A 14,456-nucleotide genomic window follows, 5' to 3' on the forward strand; every position below is an offset into this window, starting at 1 on the left:
GACTTCAGGCGGGGACAGAAAAGTTTTCCAGAGCCACTCTTTGAGACCCAGGACGCAGGACATGCAGTTCCGACCGCGTGGAAGCCTGGGATTCGAAGGATTTCCACTCGTTGACCTGCGCTGACACCTGTCAGGTAGCCGCCTAGCTGCGCAGCTTTGCGGAGTAGCCCCTCAGAGCTGAAGGCTTTATGTCCGAATTGACCAATGAGCTGGCGGCATTCAGTTGCCGGGCTACGGAATGGTCAGGGGCGGGGCAGGGCCACATGACGGGGGCGGGGCTCGGACAGGGCTTATATAAGCGAGCGGCGGGCGCAAGGCGGGGCGTGGGGTCGGTGGCTGCTGGGCGCGCGGGGCGCAGGCCGCGGGGCCGGAGCCGGGGGGAGCGAGCGAGCGGAGGCGCCGAGGATCCGATTCACTCGCTAGGGAGACCTATGGGCCGAAGCCGTGTAAATGCGTTTTAAGGCGAGTGCAGGGAATGGCTGGGGGGAGCCTCGGGGAGCGGATGCCCTCGGCTTTGGGCGCTGACCTGCTCCCCGGATCCCCTTGCCTCTTCTCAGCAGGGGCCTCGGCTCCGCAACTGCCACTCCTCCTCGGGGTGTTGCACAAGTTTCGAGGTCACCGGCGACCCCCCCTAGCAGCGCGCCTGGCTCTGGCCCCCGCGAAGGAGGACGGGGCTTGGTAAGGAGGTCTGGGACTGGGGTGCGGGTTCCTCGCCCTGCACTCGTGAGAGGGGTCCCGCGGACAGAACCCGCCAGTGGCACTTACAGCATTCGTAGCCTGTCAGAACCAACTACTTATAAATGGGGGAAACGGACCCAAGGTCATGCAGCAGAGAACCGAGTAGAACTCTTTAGGTAGGCGTGGTCGGGACTGGAGGCATCCTCTAGACTTCTCCACCTAGGTTTCTCAGTTCTGTTCCCACGCTCTTTCTTTTTCTTCCAAACTCAAGTTTCAGAACTGGAAAGGAACTCCAAAGCAACCCCACTTAACAGATGGGGGTAATTGAGGCTCTAGTAGACGCAACACCACCGTTCCCAGCGAACTTCTGCTTCTCAGGCCTGTGTTGGGGCAGGGGGAGGGGGGCAGAGCGTGACTGGATAGGGAATCCAGGCCTGGGGAGGTGAGGGCTACAGCAGAGCCTGTCCCCAGCGGTCCCCTCCATCTCTCTCTCTCTACAGTGTGTTGCATACTTTCTAAGGCGGTGGCCAAGGCAGCCAGCAGCGCTCCAAGGCAGCGGCTTCAACCAGCCCCTGAGCTCCTCCCCGCTCAGCATGGCTGGCTACCTGAGTGAATCGGACTTTGTGATGGTGGAGGAGGGCTTCAGCACCCGGGATCTGCTGGAGGAACTCACTCTGGGGGCCTCACAGGCCACCACGGTGAGGGTGAAGGGATGGGAATGGGGTGTGGCTGGGTTCCCTGTCCTCTCCTCTGGTAGGAATCTTCTCACTTGGATACTTGATATTTATGAGACTGGCTCCTTTAATCCCCAGTTCTTGGTCCTTACCTCAACATCTGCCCTCCCTGTGTTCCCTGCCTTGAGAAAAGAACACCATTGCCACATGCGTGGTCTCCCCAGCGCTGCAGTTGGGAACCTGCGAGTTCCAATCTCATGCTCTCTCCCCTCCTACATCCAGACATCCCCCAGCTCCGTGAAGTCCACCATCTTAGGGCTCTAGGAACTTAGTGAGAGCACCCCGTTTTAATTAGTCTTCATCTTACTGAAGCCCCCATGACCTCCCATTTTCCCCACCTCCTGCAACTCTCCAACAGAGTGGAATCCTACAGCAGTTTCCTGCCACAGGAGCCGGTCTGCCTCCACGGCCACGATCTGGCTGTAGAGCCCAACCAGTCTTGTGCTCCTTTAGAGTGGCGTTGCTGTGTACATGATGTGCTGCCTTATTCTACCTTCGCTGGGATTTGCTCTCCCCGGCAGGCAGGCGTCTACCGTGTACTCATCTCCAGTGTTTTCCATTGTTGCCTTTTTCCTAATTCACTTCTGGCAGGCTTTGTATGTTCTATCTCCATGGCCACTAACCTATTTTGTAGAAAGTCCCATCTAGCATGTATTGAAGGGACTTGTAATTACTTCCAGAATCAAGTCCTTTCAAGGTCTTTGACCTTCTCTGTCCCTTAATTATTATGTTGGACACCAAGTGGGTATCCGTTTTAAACAAAGAAGTTGCATGAAAAGGAAAACAAGTTCAGGGCTGGGTGGGGGGGAGGTCACCACAGACTCATCCATGCAGTGAGGGAGAGCCAATCTTCTGCAGGCATGGCTTGCAGTGGACTGAGAACCCATGTGTCAGTGGCATTGGGCAGTAAGCCACAGCCTCTGCCTTTTGTGGAGCAGACAGCTCGATATACAGTTCTGCTGCTTTGGAAGAACACACAGAATGCAGCCAGAGCATTAAATGTTATGGATTAAAATTATATATAGATATATAGATATATGGGGGGATGGGTAGCATTTAGGCTGAAGTGGTAGACTGGGAATTTGCCAGACTCAACAGAGGGCATGGTGGGAACACAGACTTGGAGGTGGGAGGGACTTTATATAGTTGACTTTAGCTGGACCGAGGGGAGGGACTGGAGCTGGTCACACAGCCTTGAATGTCAGCCTGAGGTTGCCTTCCATTCTGGAGGATGTGGGAGCCTTGGAAAGGTTCTTCAGGTTATTGGTGGCCACTCTTTGGAAGGACTGTGGACAGCATGCACAGGGAGGGAGCCGGGCCTCACATCCATTCGCCTCTTGCTGTGCAGGGCAAGGTGGCTGCCCTCTTTGTGGCCGACCTGGGTGCTGTCGTGAGGAAGCACTTCTGCTTCCTGAAGTACCTGCCTCGAGTCCGGCCCTTTTACACTGTCAAGTGCAACAGCAGCCTGGGCGTGCTGAAGGTCCTAGCTGAGTTGGGACTGGGCTTCAGCTGTGCCAGCAAGGTGAGCCCCTCTACCCCTCCCATGGCCCTGCTGCTCTCGGTAATTCCAGGGGACAGGAGTGACCTATAATTGACCATGGCCTTCTGGGAAGGTCGCCTACCTAAGAGGAGGCTCCAGGGAGGAGGGAGGAAGAAATGAGCTTGGAACTTGTCAGCTCTGAAGTTTCAAACAGGAACCCGAGATGTCTCTGGGCATATGGGTCATCTTTGAAATGGTTTTGTATTTATCTTTGTTTTATTTATTTATTTATTTATACTTTTTTAATGATAGGGATTCATGTAGTCCATGCTGCCCTCAAACTCACTTTGTTGCTGAGGCTGGCCTTGAACTCCTAATTCTCCTAACTTCCACCCTCCCACATGCTGGGATGTATCACTACACTGGGTTATTTTTCTTCTTTTTAAAAAATACTCGCATTTTAATTTTTCTATCGAGGAAAAAGTTTTTAAACTAAATGACAGTTTTTCAATGTCTTGACTTAGAGCAGTAGGTGCTAATCTTGTAATTAAAACAAAACCAAGCCACTCTTATGCTGTTGGACTTTAATTTTTTTTCCTTCATAAATTCAATGTGTGACTGTGTTTTTCAGACTAATCCTCTTTAAGAGTTTTGCTGCTGTTGCTGCAGGCTGTCTTCCTAATTTGATTTCTGTTCTTAATTTCCTCCTGGTGGCTTTTGATTGGCTTTGCTTAGAGTGGTCATGAGCTATGGTGGAGTAGTGGCTGCCTGGGTGGGGCTCACAGCGTGGCACTGAGCAAGACGGATGCTGCTTCATTGTTTTTACTCCCTCTAAAGCCGTCTTGCTTAGGTCTATCTCATTCACTTAGCGAAATGCTATTCCAGGTGGGAGTTTAACTGTGAATGAAACAAACAACAACAACAACAAAGGCCCCCTGTTATGGTGCTTTCTAAAAAAATAAAGCAATGAAAACATGTGGTGTTGTAGGTGGAAAGTGGGGAAGTGGGGTAGGAGGATTGTGTTTGTTTTGTTTTGAAGCAGCGTCAGTCCCTGTGGATCATAGGCTAGTCTAGAACTCGCTATTCACCACGGCCTGGCTTTGAACTCCCGGTCCTCCTGTTCCACCCCTCTAAAAGCTGGGATTCTAGGAAGATTGCCATCACCACCCCTGTTCAAGGAAGGCTTCTCTGAGGTTTGAATTCACACCTGAATGAGGCAGGAGATTGAGCCAGGGGGAGAACTAGAGGAAGAACATTCCAGGCCGAGGTTAGGGCCCGTGCTAAGCCCAGCGGTGGAAGCAAGCCTGCTGGACATATATCCCTTGTGATGTCAGGAGTAGTCATGGCTGTTCTGGAGAGGATACCTGCTAAGCCCTGGTCAGCAGTGTGACTGGGCCCTGTGAATGGAGTCCGGAAAGAATTTTTGGCGGAGAAAGGAGAGCCAGCCTGTCCAAGAGTATGGGGCAAGAGCGATCCCCAGTGGGGAAAGGAAAATGTGTGCACTGGGGTGGGAGATGGAGGGGGCAGGTTAACCTTTACTCGGAGGTTAGCTACTGTTCACTCTTTGTGGTTGAAGAGTCTCCTCTTGTTCTTCTTTGCATTGCCTTGTTCTAAGTCGGACACAAAGTCCAGTGAAGCAGAAGGCTTTGCTGTCCCTGCAGCCTCCCGTAGTGTGGTGGTGCTCTCTACAGAGAAGGGAAGGGGCAGGATCCGTTGGGTCCCTTGAGCTTGGGTTAAAAAATAGGGTGAAAGTCCATTGACTAGGTTCTTCTGCTTCTGGAAACTCGGGTGAGGTTCTTAGTCCTCTGGCTTCAAGGGGTCACTTCCAGAGGACAGAGCTGTTGTACAGAGGCTTAAAAAACTTTAAAGACAGGTGAAAGTGTGTGCTGAAAGCGTCCACCCTTTGCTGAGTGCTTCTGTTGGGCCCGGCTCTCTGCCAGACGTTTTCTGCTCGTGATCTCATTTTATTCTCGAAACAGCTCCATGAGGTCATTCTACTGTGAGGTCATTCTTTTACCGGGATTTTGATAACAGTCCCCGGAATACACATTTAATGCGTAAGGAAGTGAGTCATAGAAGGTGAGCCACTTGGTTAGGATCATGCACTGGGAGATGCCAGCTCTAGTCTGGCAATGTGATCTTAGCCTCTACTGGCATTGCCTTTTCCTAGATCCTTGGAGAGAGTTGGCTGTGCTGGCGTGTGGCTGGTGACAGTGTCCTCTCCCGCCGTGGGGTCACACAGATCGCTTGATGCTTTTCCTTGAGTGGTGGTTGCTGGCACTTATAATAACCCAGGCTTATCACGTGCTAGGCAAGCACTTTACAGCTTTACCGCGGTTCCATATCACTAACCACCCCTTCTAGGTGTTTTAAGGGTGGAGGCTGCCCTCTCCTGGTGGGTCACAGTGGGTGATCGTGATCAATGGCGTCCTACGGTACTGGACTTAAACCAAAGGCCTGGCATGAGCAACGGCTGGATGGAGAGACAAGCCGTCAGGCCAGAGGCACAGGTCACAGCTCCCTAGGAGCTCGGATTCTCCTAGTTTCTTTCCCCAGGGACTTGTGTCCTTGATCCTGCCTCCAAGCCTCTTTCTCCATCTACATCCTCCAGCCCATTCCCTTGCGCCCCCTTGTGGTTGAACTGGGGGATACACCTAAGAATTTCCTCCAACAAGATACCAAGGATCAGCAGGAATACAGTGACCAGTTTATTTATCTAGACAAGATCTTATGCAATTGAGGCTGATCCTCTTACTTCACTTTCTGATTGCTGGGATTCTAGTCGTATACCACCATACCCAATTGATTTGATTTGCTTTGCTCCTTTCTTCCTTCCCTCCCTCCCTCCCTCCCTCCCTCCTTCCTTCCTTCCTTCCTTCCTTCCTTCCTTCCTTCTTTCTTTCCTTAGATAAGGTCTTATTAAGTAGCCCAGGCTGGCCTCAAAGTTGCGGCACTCTCCCCTCCTCACCTTCCCCGTGTTGAGATTACAGGTATGGACACCACTCCTAGATTCCACTGACCACCTTGTTTTAAACACAGTCATATAAACCCAGAGTGGTGGCCCATGATTGTAATTCCAGCACTCAGAAGGCTAAGGCAGAAGGATTATTGTGGCTATGAGACTGGGCTGGGCTGTATATCAAGAACCTATCTCAAAGCAACAAAAATATTTGCAAACAATAACAACCCCATGCCCTGGTACTTGTGATTATTCAAGTAGCTCATTGCTTCATTCACTCAAAGAGAAAATGAGGGTGCTGGTTTTCCGCCTCAGCAGAGGGTCTGCATTCTGGGGTTCGTGGATGTATAGCATTTAGAAACATGCAAGCGGCTGACACACATTAAGCATCTTGTGGTTTAGGAAGAACTCCTGCGGTGTAGGCTGTTCAAGTCCCTTTAGCACAGCAGGCACTGGAAAGCTTTCTGGGCGAATGTATCTGGATCTGGTCTGGGGAACACATTTCTTTATCATCTCTTAATGTATTCAACCCAGCAAGTATTCTTTTTAAAAAGATCCAATGGTAGTATACATTCCCAGTTTGCAAGACTTCAAAAGTGCACAGAAGAGAGGGAGAGGGATCTATCTCTATCTATCTATCTATCTATCTATCTATCTATCTATCTATCTATCTATCTATCTATCTATCTAGAGAGTTGCTCTGGGCTCGCCTCCACCCTCAGAGAACACTTGATGATTTATCCTGTATGTTTTTTTTCTCTCCGTTCCCTGTGCAGGTCCAGGTGCTGACTGGCTCCCCTGGTACCTGCTGCTGGGAGCGGCACAGCCCTCTAGACTTGGTCCTAAGCTCTCCTCCACTTTAATTAGCATCCTCCCTCACCAACCTCACTGTTGCCTCCCTCCCTCAGTTGAGGGTCACCCCACAGCTGTCTACCCTGTGTTGTCTCACTTCCTCACCCCCCCATCCCCACGCCCATCACCTCACTCGCCATGTTGCCACCAGAGCACATCTCTGTCCTTTCTAGGGTGGCTTGGTCATTTCTGGCATGGGCCAGTCTCGCCTGGACCCCAGGAAATCGTTCTTCAGGTGGCCATCATAAGTACTCCCTTCCTCAGGATCTGTAGTAGTCCATACGGGCCTTGAACGCCTCCACCTTCACAGTGCCGGTAGTGCGGGTGTGCACGGGCACATCTGGCTGCCGTGTTTCTCCTCGGAACTCTGAAAGCTTCTGTTCTGCACAGGATATCTTGCAAACCCACACACTGCTTCTGGTCCCTTGGTGGCCCACACCCTCTGCCCTTGTCTTCCCCATAGTGCTGAACCCCACGCTGGCCATTCCAGTATCCTCAGCTCTTGGTGGGTCTGTTCCCTCTGCTGGAAAGTATCATCCCTGGCCCAACCAAGGCCAGGTGGGGGCTCTGCTTTCCCTTCTGAGACCTCAGGCTGTGCTTTGTCCTTCACGCCCAGGGCCCCTCATTCTCTAGCATGCTGTACCTTTTCGTGGTTCCTTGAACCTGTTGGCCATTCTGCCATTGTTCAGCACCCCTTTGTCTATGCCTCTGCCCCACCAGCCTGAAAGTGCCACAGAGTGGGAGACCCCGTCCGCTTCCTTCACTGCTTGTTCTCTTCGGCACCTATCGCAGACTGGCACCTTAACAGATGCTCAAGAGGTGCCTGTCGGTGTAGGCTGAGCTCTGGTAGTTAAGCTATGTGACTTGGAATTAATGACTTACCCTTCCAAACCTCATGACCTCAAAAGGGGACTATGAAGAAATGGAAATGTATATACAACTGGAATGCAGCGCCTGACATGGAGCAAGCCTTCCCTGAATGACACTTATTGTTTAAATATGTATAACCACAAGTATTGAAGTCACCGGTCCTTACAGGGCTGCCATGGCCTTTTTTCACCTTGTGTAGGGAGGGAGGGGACATTTTCATATTCACGCAGACTTGGCATGGTGACAGATCTGCATCTGGAATGTCAGCTGTGACAGCCACATGTCCAGCTCTGGAGCTGGATCTTTGTGTCCCTTGAAGTCACTTATTGGCTGTCACCATCAATGGCTAGACCTCTCTGAACTCAGCTTTCCCCTCTGAAATATGGAGAGTGGATACTGATATTTGATGGTTATGGGTCTGACAGGACTTAATGCAACTAGTGCTGAAGGCTGCTGGGCCAGAATCAGACTCGCCATGGTTACAAATGGCCCTCATTTCTCCTACCATGCTCCCAAGCCGGCTGTCTCTTGACTCCCTTATTCATGGAGAGGCATGTCTGACTCTCGACTCTGGCTTTGTTACCTGTTTCATAGCTCTTTTATTTTTTTTGTGACATGTTTTATTTTATGTGCATGTGTATGTATGGGTATGTGTGTGGACTCATGTGCTAAGACATTGCTGGCCTTGCAGAGTTTCTCATACCCTCTGCATGGGCTGGAGGGACTGAATGAAACATCGCCTCGGAGGTGAGTCAGAAAACTGGACAGTGAGCCAAATCAAGTCGCCGCCACTCTAAGTCATTGCCCAGTTGTCGGTGGCTGCTTTGTACCACAGTGGCAGTTAGGCAGTCGAGACAGACTGAATGGCCCAAGAAACTGAAAACAATGACTCCATAGCAAAAGTTTCCTAGCGCCTGATGGAAAGCATCTCATTTGGGACTTTCCTGTGGCAGATGCTCAGCTGAGTACCACACATGACCATCTGCGTCATTGCTGCTGCAGGTGCACGAGCCGTGGTCAGTAAAGGCAAGGAAGAGCTAGGGGCAAGGCTCTGTGGTGCAGAACCCGCAGCCTGAAATGGCTAAGGATAGCACAGGGGTAGCATGAATTCCTAGCGTGCTCAGAAGCTCAGGGTTTGGTCCTCAGCTGTATAGAAGGTTCAACCCACATGGCGAAAGGAGAGTCTGACTCCTTCGAGCTGTCATCTGACCTCCACACGTGCTCCATGACACCCCCCCACCAGACACCTATATATCCTGTGCATGCACAATAATAATAAAATCATTTAAAACTTTTTAAAAGTTCATTTCAAGGCCAGCTTGGGCTACATCATACCCTATCGCAAAAACAAAAGTAAGGGTTGGCAAGATGGCTCAGTTGGTAAAGGCCCTTGCTCCAGCCTCCTGAGTTTGACCCCTGGGCCCACGTGGTGGAAGGAGAGAGCCAACTCCCGAAAGTTGTCTTCTGAATGCTACACACATTCCTCCAAATAAACAAATATAATGAAATAAAATAAACGGCAGTAACCAAAATGTACAGGGGTAGGGGAGAGAATGCATTCATTGGCACACCAGTACAGCACAGGCCTTTGGACTGGGTGCTGTGTCAGAGAGACCCATGGCTTTGAAGACCTTTCTCATATGTCAGATAATCTATGTATAACACCCCCCACACACACTCACACACACACATACACACACTCTCACACACACACTGGAATGGCTAAACTCAAACTAACCCATGCTTTCCCTCATTTTTCTGTGGTAAGAACACCTGCGGTCCTATCTCTTGGCAGTGTCTAAGCACACAACGCATTGCCGTTCATGTAGTCACCCTGACGTCCTGTAAGTCACCTGAGCTTACTCCTTTGACCAACACCTCACTGCTTCTCATCTCCTCAGCCCCTAGAAATGTAACCCTTCTACCATTCTATTCTGCTTTTCTGCCTTTGGCATCTGTGGATTCCACATACTTAATGCGCGGTCTGGGGTGATAGCTCATTTTTTTAAAAATTTATTTATTGTGTATACAGTATTCTCCTTGCACGCCAGAAGAGGGCACCAGATCTCATTATAGATGGCTGTGAGCTACCATGTGGGTGCTGGGAATTGAACTCTGGGAGAGTAGCCAGTGCTTTTAACGTCCGAGCCATCTCTCCAGTATGAGTGATAGCTCGTTTGACACAGTGCTTGCCATGCAAACATGAAGTGTTTCAATTCAGGCATGAGGACCCGGGTTTGTAAAATACCAGGTGATGAGCTGATGCTTGTGATTTCAGTACTAGGATGGCAGAAGACCAGGACATCCAGGACTTGCTCCCTAGATGGTCTAGACTAATCAGTGAGCTCCATGAGGGACCCTGGCTAAAAAAGTGGAGAGGAACTGAAGAAGATACTTGATGTAGACCTGTGGTCTCACATACGTGTGCATACAGTGCACCTGCACACACACACACACACACACACACACACGCACACACACACACTGCATTCTCCCAGAGTCTCTGTATCCACTCATCTGGGAACAGATGTTTAGGCTGATTTTCTGTCATGTCTATTGTGATTGATGCTGCCTTGAACAGGGGAGCACGGCCATCTCTTTGACTTCAAGTCCTCAGAATGTTACCATATGGGATTTCTGTATTGTCTAGTGGGTTTCTTTGTGATATTTATGACACAACTATAAAGTATTTTGATCACATCCTGTCGGCCTCTCTTTCTCCCCTCTCTCCCTTCCACGGACCCTCTTTCTCTTTCCAACTAGTCCCTCTTCTACTGTCAACTTTTTTTTTTTTGGTGACGGGAGGTTCTCACTATGAAGCCCTGACTGGCCTTGAATTCACTATGACCATGTTGGCCTCAGACCCAGAGATCTGCTGGCTTCTGCTGGGACTAAAGGCTTGAGCCGCCACACCTAGCTTTATGTCATTAACCGCTTCAGGCTGGAGCAGGTGGTGGTCCTAAGATCAGGCTATGTTCTGAGCCTCAGTCTTGTAGGTCTCTTGCAGATAATTGCAGTTGCTATGTAATTCTTATTATCCAAGGTCTCTCCATACTATTTTCCAAGTAGCATTCATTAAACGTTTCAGTCTGTCCTAAGCCTGTGAGTCTGCATAGTGCCTCGCCGGGAGTTAGAAAATGTGCATGCCTGCCTTTTTAAAAGAATGATTTATTTATTTTTATGCATATGAATGTTTTGCCTACAAATATGTATGTGCGCCATGTGCATGCCTAGTGCTTGCCAAAGCTCCTCTGGAACTAGGGTTATGGGTGGTTGTGAGTTGCCATGTGGGTGCTGGGAACTGAACCCAGGTCCTCTGCAAAAGCAGCTAGTGTGCTTAGCCACTGAGCCAACTTTCCAGTCCAGTGTGCCTCCTTTTAAAGACATTTGATTTTTGGAATAAATACACTGCTTGCTTTAGAATGAGAGATCTTCCCGCAGGCAGGAAGTTAGAAGAAACATGCAGATATGCCGTCTTTGCTATGGACTGGATCCTCCTCCCCAGGTGTGTGCAGTGCCCCACTTGTGTCTGTACATGGCAGCGCTGTCATCAGTGAGAAAGCAGTGTGAAGCAATTGTTGTGTATCTGATGTCTTAAAGAGCCGGCCCACTGGCTGGGCAGTGGTGGTGCACACCTTTAACCAAAGCACTTGACAGGCAGAGGCAGCCTGATTTCTGAGTTTGAAGCCATAGCCAGCCTGGTCTACAGAGTGAGTTCTAGGACAGCCATTGAGAAACTCTGTTTTTTTTGGGGGGGAAAAAAACCAGAGAGAGAGAGAAAGAGGACCCACTTGTGTTGACGCCCAGTGTATAGTTATAAGCTTGCCCCTCATCCCTAGGCTCCACAGGCCAGCAGGCCCTGGGGCCTCCTCACCACGACCTTTGGAACTTCACAGGCAGAGATGGAGTTGGTCCAGCATATCGGTGTCCCTGCCAGTAAGATCATCTGTGCCAACCCCTGTAAGCAAATTGCACAGATCAAGTATGCTGCCAAGCATGGGGTGAGGCTGCTGAGCTTCGACAATGAAGTGGAGCTGGCCAAGGTGGTCAAGAGCCACCCCAGTGCCAAGTAAGCTGAGACCCACTTCTGCAGGGAGACTGGGCTGTTGGGTGAGAGTGGAAGAGGAAGGAGTGGGCAGCTGGGCAGAGGTCCCCATCCTGGATGCTCCTTGGATCCCACCACCCTTACAGCAGGATGGGTGCTAACTCCTGGACCGGACCCAGACCCAGGGCAGAATTCTTACAGCCCTAGGTAAAAAAGGTACCAGGTTTTATGGAGGTCTTAGCTGTAGGAAAAATGACATTTGAAGCGAGCCTTGAGGAATGAGTGAAATTTGGCGAGTCAGAAACAGTCAAGGCAAGCAAATATGTCGGTGTTGGGAACAACATGGGACATCTGAGGGATGTACAGAAGTGGGGTGTTGCTTGAATATACCTCGTGCAATGGGTGAGGGGCACAGTAATATTGGTCATGGGGCAGTGGCCCAGTGCGAATGGTTTCTGGGAGGGAGCTCACTGGCTGTGATAGTTAATGGTCCTTGACACTCTGGGGATCCAGAGAAGGGTCTGAGGGAATAGTAAGGGCATCCAAGAGCCACTCTGGTCCACCCAAAGCTTCAGGACGCTCCTTAGGAATTTGTTTGACACGTGGTTCCCTCTTGTGTGATATGTCTGAAAACTTAAGAAAACTGTCTGGTAATGGAGTTGGGGAGACCTGAGGTGCCTGGGTGAGGGTTGGTGATATCTGGACCTAGGTCATGCAGGATGACCTAGGAAAGCTGTGAGCTCAGTGATTCTCAACACGTTAGTGCGGTGTGTTTGTGTATGTGTGTGTGTGTGTGTGTGTGTGTGTGTGTCACTCAGCAGGGATGCTGGCCGTGGGGCGGGGCTCACTCAGCAGGGATGCTGCATTTTCCCACAGGATGGTTCTGTGCATTGCCACCCAGGACTCCCACTCTCTGAGTCACCTGAGCCTGAGGTTCGGAGCGTCGCTGAAATCCTGCAGACATCTGCTTGAAAACGCCAAGAAGAGCCACGTGGAGGTGGTGGGTGTGAGGTGTGCACTGGGAGCCGGCCACCCTGCCCATACCTGACCCAGTAACTGTACCCCAGGAGCTAATCATGGACTTCCTGGACCTTGAGTTCTGCCACTGGACAGTGTCCCCTCTTTAGAGAGAAGATTTAACAACATCCCTTCCACAGACCCCAGAAGGCCTTATCCCAGGAGGTTGCTCCCAGGGACTTGACTATGAGAGAACCCTGAATGCCTATAAGCCAGGGGTGGCAGCCGTGCTCTGGAGCTGTTTCTTTCCATATAAAGATTGGCTGTAGTTAGGGCCGCTTCTCCAGCTTTGTCTGTTCAGAACTTCACGTTCCAGGCTGAGCACCCCGGGCTTTATTCCACACCCCTGTACAGTAAGGACTTTTCTCCCCAGTCTGTAGAAGTCAACATCTAACAAGGTGAGCCTAGTAACTTGCCCTGGCCACATGCTCACTGGCTGGTGTGTCCTGATCTGGGTACTTTGGGATCTCAGTTTTCATCCTGGAAGGTTCCTCTCCAAGGGAGCATGATGGGATGCCTCCGGTCCGCCCCCCAGCGTACCACGTGACCCTGTGTAGCCCATTTGGTGCTCCAGGCCTTACTTGTTGCATCTGTAACATGGGCACGCCTGGACCTTGCATGTAAGCTGAGGCTCTTCTTCCCTTTCCAGTTTTCACATTGGCAGTGGCTGTCCTGACCCTCAGGCCTACGCCCAGTCCATCGCGGATGCCCGGCTCGTGTTTCAAATGGGTGCTGAGCTGGGCCACACCATGAACATTCTGGACCTTGGAGGCGGCTTTCCTGGCTTAGAGGGAGCCAAAGTGAGATTTGAAGAGGTGTGTGGTCAAGGGTGGCTTGGAGGTCATTTTGCAATGGGGGAGGGGCATCTCGAGCATAGGGAGCCCACTGTACAGTACATCTGGCCTGTGTGTCACACTGGGCTTAGTGCCCTCCTAGCTTTTATTGCTACTTATTAACCCCGTGTTGTGGCACAGCTGGGCTTGTAGAGTTTATGGCATATCCCGAGTCCACAGCAGAGCTGGCTGCGCGCCTCACTAAGGTCGTGCACTTAGCTAGCTTGTTAAAGGCTCAGTAAAGACATTATTTATATGCCTGAGCTCTCTGATGGTCTGAGAATGCGTACCTTATTCACCCTCCAATGGGCTGACAAGAAACCTGGGGGGAAGGGGGGGAGGGCAGGGAAGCAAAACCAACCTTTGGTCTGCTCCCATTTTATGGGTCCTCTCATCTGTGAGCAAGGGCAACACAAATGTGGCATAGTGATTCCCACTTTGACCCCTAGGGGTGCCTGCCCCGCCTCCCTCTGGTTTTTTAAGAGCCCTCCTGGAACCTACTTCTTTAGACCAGGCTGGCCTCAAACTCACAGAGATCCGCCTGCCTCTGCCTTCTGAATGCTGGAATTAAAGGCGTGCGCCACCACCGCCCAGCTGGGACACATCTCTTCAGTAGCACAATACTTCTGTAGTCTCTGTCTGCAGGAAGTGACTCTGCCAAGGCTCCAGATGCCCCAGGAATGAGCCTCAAAATGAAGACTTGCAGCCTTGTACCTGGCGGAAGTCTAGCGGCCTTCCCAGTGCCAGACTGGCTAGATTATGATGAAAATGTTTATTCACATGGGAGGACAGTCAGAGTCCAACGAGTGTGGCCAGTTATACATACATGTGCTGGACATGGTAACTGCATGTCTATAATCCAGCAAGGAAGGTGGATGTAGGGAGATCAGAAGTTCAAGGCCAGCCTGGGCTACATGAGGCTCTAGCTCAAACAGCCAACCCTTCTCCCATAAGGACAAAGCAACAACAGTGGCAAACTCCGAGCCCA

The 14,456-nt window shown here is 50.8% G+C and overlaps 1 protein-coding gene across 5 annotated transcripts in view; it reads left to right on the forward strand.

Moving 5' to 3' along the window:
- The first annotated feature begins 307 nt into the window (after positions 1-307).
- Azin2 (antizyme inhibitor 2) overlaps positions 308-14,456 on the forward strand; it is a 23,295-nt gene continuing 9,146 nt past the window's right edge. Inside the window, exons 1-7 of one of the 5 annotated variants that reach the window (NM_001294179.1) lie at positions 308-462; positions 558-678; positions 1,179-1,376; positions 2,761-2,934; positions 11,470-11,642; positions 12,495-12,629; positions 13,285-13,450. In NM_001294179.1, coding sequence (NP_001281108.1) covers positions 1,272-1,376; positions 2,761-2,934; positions 11,470-11,642; positions 12,495-12,629; positions 13,285-13,450 — 753 coding nt within the window. In that variant the 5' untranslated portion in view covers positions 308-462; positions 558-678; positions 1,179-1,271. Of the gene's footprint in view, positions 463-497; positions 679-1,178; positions 1,377-2,760; positions 2,935-11,412; positions 11,643-12,494; positions 12,630-13,284; positions 13,451-14,456 lie in introns of those variants that run through there. The other 4 variants (XM_026781749.1, XM_026781751.1, XM_026781753.1 and 1 more) reach the window with 4 other exon arrangements.

This window comes from Microtus ochrogaster, chromosome 10 (genome assembly GCF_000317375.1).
Source record: "Microtus ochrogaster isolate Prairie Vole_2 chromosome 10, MicOch1.0, whole genome shotgun sequence".
Lineage (NCBI taxonomy): Eukaryota > Metazoa > Chordata > Mammalia > Rodentia > Cricetidae > Microtus > Microtus ochrogaster.